Source organism: Myotis lucifugus, unplaced genomic scaffold (genome assembly GCF_000147115.1).
Source record: "Myotis lucifugus unplaced genomic scaffold, Myoluc2.0 scaffold_446, whole genome shotgun sequence".
NCBI classification, from domain to species: Eukaryota; Metazoa; Chordata; class Mammalia; order Chiroptera; family Vespertilionidae; genus Myotis; species Myotis lucifugus.
The window spans coordinates 694,388-703,239 of record NW_005871494.1 but is presented as its reverse complement, the minus strand read 5'-3'; the positions used below and the strand labels follow the sequence as shown (position 1 = coordinate 703,239).

Below are 8,852 nucleotides of genomic sequence, written 5' to 3'. Positions count from 1 at the left end.
CATATTTTGGAATGTATTTCTTTAGGCAAATGAAATAAAAGTAGATTCATCGTGTTGACAAGCATGGACTCTTAACTTATACTTCAGTGTTTTTTTCTTTTTTAAAGTTTACATTTAAGTTACAGTTTACATTCAATATTATTTCATATTAGTTTCAGGCGTACAGCATTCTGGTTAGACAATCATACACTTTGTTTCCAGTCCTCACCAGCACCATACAGTTATTACAATGCTGTTGACTATATTCCCTGTGCTGTACTTGACATTTCAGTGACTATTTTGCAGCTACCGTATTGTACTTCTTAATCCCTCCGCCTTTTCCCCCGGCCCCCAGCCTCCCTCCTTCCTGGCAACCATCTGTCTGTTCTCTTTATCTGTGAGTCTGTTTCTATTTTGTTTGTTTATTTTGTTCTTCGGATTCCATATATAAGTAAAATCATACAGTCTTTGTCTTTCTCTCGGACTTATTTTACTTAGCATAACACCCTCTGGCCGATCCCTGCTGTCGCAGGTGGTAAGATTTCATTCGTTTTACAGCCAAGTAATATTCCGCATCTTCTTTATCCACATGCCTATTGGTGGGCACTCGGGCTGCTTCCATAGCTTGGCTATTGTAAGTAGTGCTGCAATGAACATAGGGGTGCATATATTCTTTCAAATTAGTGTTTTGGGCCTGGTGTGGTTCAGTGATTGAGTGTCAACCTATAAACCAGGAGGTCGGGGTTCGATTCCCGGTCAGGGCACATGCCCGGGTTGTGGGCTCGGTCCCCAGTAGGGAGCGTGCAGGAAGCAGCCTATTAATGATTCTCATCATTGATGTTTCTGTCTCTCCCTCTCCCTTCCTCTCTCTGAAAATCAATAAAAACAAGCAAACCATATTCAAATTAGTGTTTTGGGTTTCTTCAGACATATACCCAGAAGTGAAAGTGCTGGGTCATAAAGCAGTTTCATTTTTAATTTTCTGAAGAACCTCCATACTGTTAATGGCTGCACCAATTTGCAATCCCACCAACAGTGCATGAGGGTCCCCTTTTTCTCCACATCTTCACCAACACTGTTTCTTGATTTACTGATGATAGCAATTCTGACAGGTGTGAGGTGATGTCTCGTTGTGGTTTTACTTGCATTTCTCTGCTGATTAGTGACGTCGAACATCTTTTCGTATGTCTCCTGGTCCCCTCTGGAGGAGTGTCTGTGCAGGTCCGCTGCCCACGCTTTAATTGGATTGCTGGGCTTGTTGGTGAGGTGTCTGCGTTCTCTATAAATGTTGCATATCAACTCTTTATGGGATGGATGTCTTCTTTCACTCAGTGGCTTGCATTTTTGTTCTGTTGATGGTTTACTCTGCTGTGCAAAAACTTTTAATGTGATGTAGTCCCATTTATTTATTTTTTCTTTTGCTTCCCTTGCTCAAGGAGATATGTCAGAAAAAATATTTCTAAGAGATATGTCAGAGATTTCACTGCCTATGTTTTCTGCTAGGATTTTCATGGTTTTAGTCTTACCTTTAAGTGTTTAATCCATTTAGTTTATCTTGTATATGGTGTGAAATAGTGGTCCAGTTTCATTTTTTTGCATGTATCCCGCCAATTTTCCCAGCAGCATTTATTAAATAGATTGTCTTTAACCCATTGTATGTTCTTGCCTCCTTCGTCATATATTTATTGAGCCATACATGTTAGTTTCTGGGCTTTCTATTCTGTTCCACTCATCTATCTATGTAGCTGTTTTCATGCCAGTCCAAGACTGTTTGTATTACGATGGCCTGTAGTATAGTTTAATATCAGGTAGCAGAATATCTTCAACTTTGTTCTTCTTTCTCAAGATTGCTGTGGCTACTTGGAGATAATTTTTTTGTGGTTCCACACAAATTTTTGAATTATTTGCTCTGTGAAAAACACCATTGGTATTTTGATAGGAATTGTGTTGAATCTATGGACTGCTTTGGATAATATGAACATTTCATCTAGGTTAATTCTTCCTATTTATGAGTGTGATGTATGCTTCCATTTATTTGTATCTTCTTCAGTTTCTTTCTTCACTGTCTTATAAGTTTTCAAGTCCAGGCTTTTTACCTCCTTGTCTTACCTGAAACTTTAAATCATGCCCCAACTTTCCGCTTAAGGTCAAAGTTAGGTAAACAACAAACCCCGCTCCGAGCCCTGTTCTGCCCCTGCAACCTTGCTATCACACCGCCCTTTCTGGCTTTACATGATCTCTCAGGACATAAAGTAGAGCTTTCAGTTAGAAAGTTCTATTACTCTGTTACATATGTTAATGTCTTCAGAAGGTGACCACAGTGTCTCCGCTTACTGTGTGCTGTTAGAAAAGAGAGTTAGTTACCCCAAACGCCACCGTCTGCAGCGGCCAGATGGGGGCTCCAAGTGCCGGGTGACACGGGAAGTATGCTCCACCCCCTCCCACGGACACAAGTGAGCAAGTCAGACCCGGACTTGTAAGACGTGTCAGAACATTGCCCACCAAACAAAACCCGAATGTGGGCCAAGGGGTGACCAGGTGTGACCCTCAGAAACTCCCCATGAGGTTCAGGAAGGCAAAGGGAGATCTTTATTTCATGCGGGGAGACGAGGCTTAGCAGACCGGCCCAGGCCACCCCGTGAAGGTCAGCATATCTGTGGCTTTTCAGGGGTTTTCAGCCTATGGCTGTGGCAAGTGTCACAATCATTTCTTACTCATGACAGAGAAAGTACCAAGCGCCTGAATGACGTGTCCCCCACCCCATTTCAGGAACTTCACTGAGCAGATGTGACCCTCTCACATGCTAAGCCATCGCTCCTTCCATACGTCCCGTCCGTGTGGGCACTGACCACGGATGTCCGGCTTCTGCTAGGAGGGGATCTCCCTTCTCAGGTTCCTGCTTCCTGTCTCAGCTGTCACCTGAAGCCTCCCCATCTGCAGACAGACCTCAGAGTTCACAGGGCGGGGGTGGGGGGGAGGGGAGGGAAGGGGCGCCGCGCTGTGCCTGTTAGATTCTGGGACACATTTGAGGTGACACTGCTGGGTTTTAAGCATTAAGTGTGTATCTTGCACAAAGATTTGGTTTCTTTCTTACTTTTTTGTTAATTCTCACCCAAGGATATATTTTTTCCATTCCTTTTCAGAGAGAGTGGAGGGAGGGTGGGAGTGGAAGAGAGAGAGAGAGAGAGAGAGAGAGAGAGAGAGGGAGAGAGGGAGAAAGAGAGAGGAAAATATCAATGTGAGAGAGACACATCAACTGGTTGCCTCCCCAAAGTGCCCCGGCTGGGGGCGGGACACGCCCTCCTTGAACCCTCGACCTTTCGGCGCACAGTATGATGCTCTAACCACTGTGTCACACCAGCAAGGCTGGTTTCTTTTTTGAGTTAATGTAGTATTGTCACTGAGTCATTGCTGTCCACCCCCATCCATGAGTTTTTTTTTGGGGGAAAACGACTCTTTTTGAAACCCAAGGAGGCCTGCGCTGCCTGAGTAGGGGCTGGCAGAGGGGTGGGGGTGGCAGAATGAAAGCAACACCCTTGCCATTTAGAAAGGGGCCAAGCCACACTGGCCCCAGCCTGTGCCAGGGGGCCGGTCCTGCAGATCTGGGGCACAAATAATGCTTGCCCTATTTGAGTGCATCTTTGAAGCACCTGGCCCCTTTATTTTGCTTTCCAACTTCAGTTTCTTTTCAAAGATCGCAAATGTAAAGGCCTGCAGGGGACAAGCAGGGCATGCGAACAATGAAGCCGCAGGGTCCCTGAAAGGGTGCAGTCTGCGGTCCCAGTGCCTCCCTTTCAGCTGATGGTTACCTGGTGTGTGTGTGTGTGTGGAGGGGGGGGGGTGGTGACTGTAGGCACATGGTGGCCAAATCCCATTTGCCAAGTCCCCTGCTTTGAAAGGCTGCGATGACTCTGACTTTTCCTAAGACACCCCCTGTCCAAGGGCGGGCCGCCTGCAGCAGCGTGGAGCTCCGAGCAGCCTGCCTGCGCCCTGCAGCCTCGGGCGGGCTGTGGGTGTAAGGCGGATGAGCCTGCTATTTGATAAAGTCACCGTCATCTGCATTATTCCGGTTCAGGGGAAGGTTTAGGGGTGCAATCATGGAGAGCCCGGGGTAACAACACAGCCCCCTCGGTCTGGGGCTCCAGCAGCTGTCACTGGTGAGTGCTGTCTGGGACCATGGCGGCATTGTGATCGGTGAAAAATGTGGGTGGTCTTTCACACTGTGAGTGAAGTGGGGTTCTTGGGGGCACTGCGGGAACAAGCATTTCTGGAGCCCCCACAGGAGGATGAGATGTGGGGAAGCTCTATGCCCGTGGGATTACAGCCCTTCAGTAAAGCCAGGAGCACACTCAGAGTCCAGGGTCCTTCCCAAGTTGCAGCTGGGTCCGGGTCAGCATCAGGCTAGCTGCAGCCCCTTCGTCCATTGTGCGGGGCCCCCACGGCCGTGGGCGACCTGGGCGAATGCAGGGGAGCCCCACAAGCTGAGTCACACAAGTCCCAGGAGTCCCAAGAGCAGCAAGAGCACAAGAGCAAATTCATTTGTTCAGGTGATGGAAGGTCCCCGATTTCATGCCCTTGCAGTAGCCACGCCCATTCTGGCCAACCACCTCTGTCCCCAGCAGTGATGGACAGCAAGCACCTGCCCTCTGTCCCCCCAACTTCCTAGGCATGTGTCCATCGTCCTGCCCAGTGCCCTGGGGAGTGTGAAGTGCTTGCTGGTGAGGCTGCCCTCCTGGCACGCCTGGGCGGGCTGCCCCGCTTCGTTCCCTTCCTGGCAGTAACTAGGCTAATGACAATGGTATCTGCATCAGCAGGGCAAGTGCCCGTCACTACCTTTGTCAACAGCCTGCTGTCTGCTGGCTGAAGGTGAGCAGGGGCGCGGGGGTGGGGCCTCTCCCCCTGCCCTCCTGTGGCCGGGGGAAGTGTGCTGTCCCAGACACAGCTTCTGTGTTGTCTACACTGCAGGGCGGGCTGGGGGTTTCTGGTGGAGGCCCAGCCTCGCCTCGGGAGAAATGTTTCTTTCCTGAGGTGAGGGCTTTGGGGCCATTTTGACTGACGTAATAAACCCATGTGAAGCCATATCCTATGTCAGAAAGGTGGTTTCCCTGCAACGGAATACCTTAAAGGTGTGAGCAAAGTAGAGCAGCCCAGTAGCTGTCAATCAGCTCTCGTCCTCAGAGCTGGCTCAGTGCCAAAGGGAACTGGCCCGGGCCCCTCCTCAGGTCTGCCCAGCAGCCTCCTCCGGGAGGAGGGGCTGAGGCCTGGAGTGCAGGCCGACTTCTAGGGTTATAAATGGGGGGGGGGGGGTGCTAGGATGTCAAGTAAGTCATATTTGCAACATTTCCTGGGGACCTGGAAAAAATACATTTAAAAAGAACAATGCCTGAGTCTCAATCACTTAAACAGACTTTATCCAATCGCAGCAACCCTCATTTTATATCCCACCCAGAAAGAAAGAAAGGAAACAACAGCAAACAAACGCAGCGGGGAGTGCCTGGCGCCCGGGACGATAACACACACTGAGTTTCAGGAATGCCAGGTGAACAAACAGCCACTTCTTGGAATCCCAGCGCTGGCCGATCTGCAGCGCTCCTCTGCCAGGAAGCCGCCGGGAGGCGCCAGGCCAGTTCTCTTGGTTACTTTTCTTATCTTTCTCCTGCAGAAGAGCCTGCCCGGGCTTCCAGGAATCCTCCGCCGCCCACTGTCCTGCCTCTCCAAGGCCTGGGCTAGCTAGAAAGGAGGAGTCAGTGCAGCACCCCGCGCAGCTTCCATGCAGCAGAGCGCGAACAGCCTGTAATGTTGTCGGTCCCAAATGGTCACATCACAGCAATGTCTCTTAAACGTCCTCAAGGTCTCTTCCAGCTTTGTTATTCTATTTATTTCTGGAAAACACGCTTTTTACATATGCATATTTAAATAAATAAAACATTTCAAAATAGCATAAGAAATATGGGCTCTCCCTCCATATTCGTGCTCACCTCCCCGGGTGGGTTTTGCAGCCCCTACTCTGACCTCCATCAAGGGGTAGCTTGGATGGGGCTCAGAGGGACCCTGTCAGGGCCACCAGGAGACCTTAGGGCTGGAGGCCAACCCCCAGAGGCCAATGGAAATGGGGGAGTCAGAATCTTTCTGGCGGCCTGTAGATGGCGCCAGGGAAAGGGATTCCAAGACTCGTTTCCAAGCTTCTGGGACTGGAATCTGGGGTCTGGGCGGAGGGGGAGCGCACCTGGTGCAGCACCAAGGTGCTTTCACATGCTCCCCCCACCGGCTGCTCCGAAGCTGGAGAGGACCTGGGTGGGGTGGATACAGCGTGGGTGCAAGGGGCGCGTGCAGCGGACGCTCACCAAAGACGCAGGAGAGCACGGGCTCAGACCCGCTCGCTCCAGGCAGCTCGCGACACTCACCCGCGCACGCCCCGCCACTCACCCTACCCCACCCCACCCCAGCCCAGCCAGCGGCAGGTGGGCAGTGTCGCTATGAAGAGAAAGCCTCGATTATCCCTCCTGCAAACCGCCACACGCCAGACCTTCCTTATTGTGCGCCTTCCATAGAAATGCAAACGAGCCGCGTGCGCCGGCCACAATCTGCTCGCGCGACCCAGTCCCGCCGCACGGCCAGGGCTGGGGCTGGGCGAGGACCTGCCAGCGCCGTCGGGTCGGGACTCAGCTCCCACTGAGGCCTCGCCCGCGCTTAAGTGTCGGCTGGAGGGTGCTGTGGCCAGATCTTTGAAAGCTTAAAACCAGTGCCGGGGAGAGGGGGTTATTTTAAGTTTCGGTTTCAAAGTAACAGCCTCAAAAACTCCAAATTAAAAAGTTAAGACAAACCTAGAAAGACAGCAACAAAAATAAATGCAAAATAAATCCTTTAGGCTCTCCAAAGGTGCATTTCAAAAATTGCAGCGTCCTACTCGCAAACAGGGGTTTTTAAATATAACTTTTCCTTTTAAGGACTTAAAAAAAAGCAAGATGAAATCTGCAGGCTCCCAGTCTGCCTAGTAACACCCGACAAAAGCGGCAGATTTGAGGCATTGTCATCCCCCGCAGCCCTCCCCACGAGGCCTTCTGGCACGAGCCGCCCGTCGCCGCCTCATTTGCATCAGAAAGCGGGCGCCGGCCAATGGCAGCGCCTCCCCGGCCTTTATAAGCGCGCGCAGCAGCGGCCAGCGAACTTGCTTGCGCGCGCCAGCGGGGCTGCACGGCTCCCCTCAGCTGCTCGCCCACCGCCCGCACCATGACTCTGGAAGAAATCCGCGGCCAGGACACGGTTCCTGAAAGCACAGCCAGGTAGGTAGGCGCCGGTGCCGGATGTCTGTGAGCGCGGGGAGGTCTGTGACCACTGGTCAGGCGAGAGCCAGTTGGCTGGGGAGCCCGCCGGTTGGGGAGCCCGCCGGCTTGGGGAGCCCGCCGGCTGGGGAGCCCGCCGGCTTGGGGAGCCCGCCCGCTGGGGAGCCCGCCGGCTGGGGGAGCCGGGCGGGGTGTACGTCGGCGGGGCTCTCGGCCGCGTTTCGGCGCTCACGCACTGGCTTGTTCCAGGATGCAGGGCGCCGGGAAAGCGCTGCACGAGCTGCTGCTGTCGGCGCAGCGCCAGGGCTGCCTCACCGCCGGCGTCTACGAGTCCGCCAAGGTCCTGAACGTGTGAGTACAGACGCGGCGCGCAGAGGGACTGGGGACGGGTCGCGGCGGGGGGACGGCGGGGAACCCCAGGGCTCTTGGCCCTGACCGCACCGCTCCCTCCTTGCCCGCGCAGCGACCCCGACAACGTAACCTTCTGCGTGCTGGCCGCCGACGAGGAGGACGAGGGCGACATTGCGCTGCAGATCCACTTCACGCTGATCCAGGCCTTTTGCTGCGAGAACGACATCGACATCGTGCGTGTGGGCGACGTGCAGCGGCTGGCGGCCATCGTGGGCGCCGGCGACGAGGCGGGCGCGCCCGGAGACCTGCACTGCATCCTCATTTCGGTGAGTGTACTCCCCCGGCTCCTTGCTCCCCCACCCCAGGCCCGGGTGGCGCCGGTGGCCAACCTGGCTGACCTCTGCGCTCTCCCCGCAGAACCCCCAGGAGGACGCCTGGAAGGACCCCGCCTTGGAAAAGCTCAGCCTGTTCTGTGAAGAGAGCCGCAGCGTGAACGACTGGGTGCCCAGTATCACCCTCCCCGAGTGACAGCCGGCGGCGGGCCGTGGTCTGATCTATGTGGAGGCGCCCCCGAGCGCGTAGCCCCGGGCTGGCTCTGCGGACGCGCCCTCGGAGGGCGCCGGAGTTCGGCGTGGAGACTGGCAAGCGGGGGCCCGTGGAGTGCCAGGAGGAGGCGCGGCTCCCTCCCAGGAGGGGGCCCGGAGGCGGCAGGGGCGGCCTGGCCCAGAGCCCAGGACTCTACAAGTGTGGGGAGCCGGTGCTCGCCCCGGAAGGCCAGAGGTTGGCCGCGGTGCTGGGAAGGACGAAGGACGGACTGGCCGGGCAGGCGTGACTCAGCAGCCTGCGCCGTGGGCAGGAAGCAGGGGAAAGGCGAGGCCAGGCGGCCTGGACTTGCACAGCTACTGGAGCTCTGACCGACCTAGCAGTCTGCACTGCTGTTTCAAAAGGGATCCGGGCGATGCTTCATTTTCTAAAGGATTATGCTGCTGCAGTTTTGACTTTTACAATAAACTTACTGAAACAAACTTACTCTCTTTATTGAGGGCAGGGGGTCCTTCCCGAGGGGGAGCTGGTCTGCAGGCGCAGATATTGCCGCAGCTCATGGAGCTGGAGGCACCTGTTCTGTCCTCCTGTCTGGGCTGAGTTACAGGCCCCCAGGGAGCGCGAAGTGGAGGAGGGGAGGCTGCCCAGAGTTAGGGCAGGACTTGAGACCAGCTCCTGTATTTCTCCTTTTAGGAA

At 54.1% G+C, this 8,852-nt stretch overlaps 1 protein-coding gene across 1 annotated transcript; it reads left to right on the top strand.

Moving 5' to 3' along the window:
• The first annotated feature begins 7,191 nt into the window (after window positions 1-7,191).
• Window positions 7,192-8,638, top strand: GADD45G (growth arrest and DNA damage inducible gamma). Its single transcript, XM_006102941.3, has 4 exons — window positions 7,192-7,262; window positions 7,512-7,613; window positions 7,726-7,939; window positions 8,031-8,638. Exons 1-4 carry the CDS (start codon window positions 7,210-7,212, stop codon window positions 8,139-8,141), a joined length of 480 nt encoding a protein of 159 aa, XP_006103003.1. The 5' UTR covers window positions 7,192-7,209; the 3' UTR covers window positions 8,142-8,638.
• The last annotated feature ends 214 nt before the right edge of the window (window positions 8,639-8,852 follow it).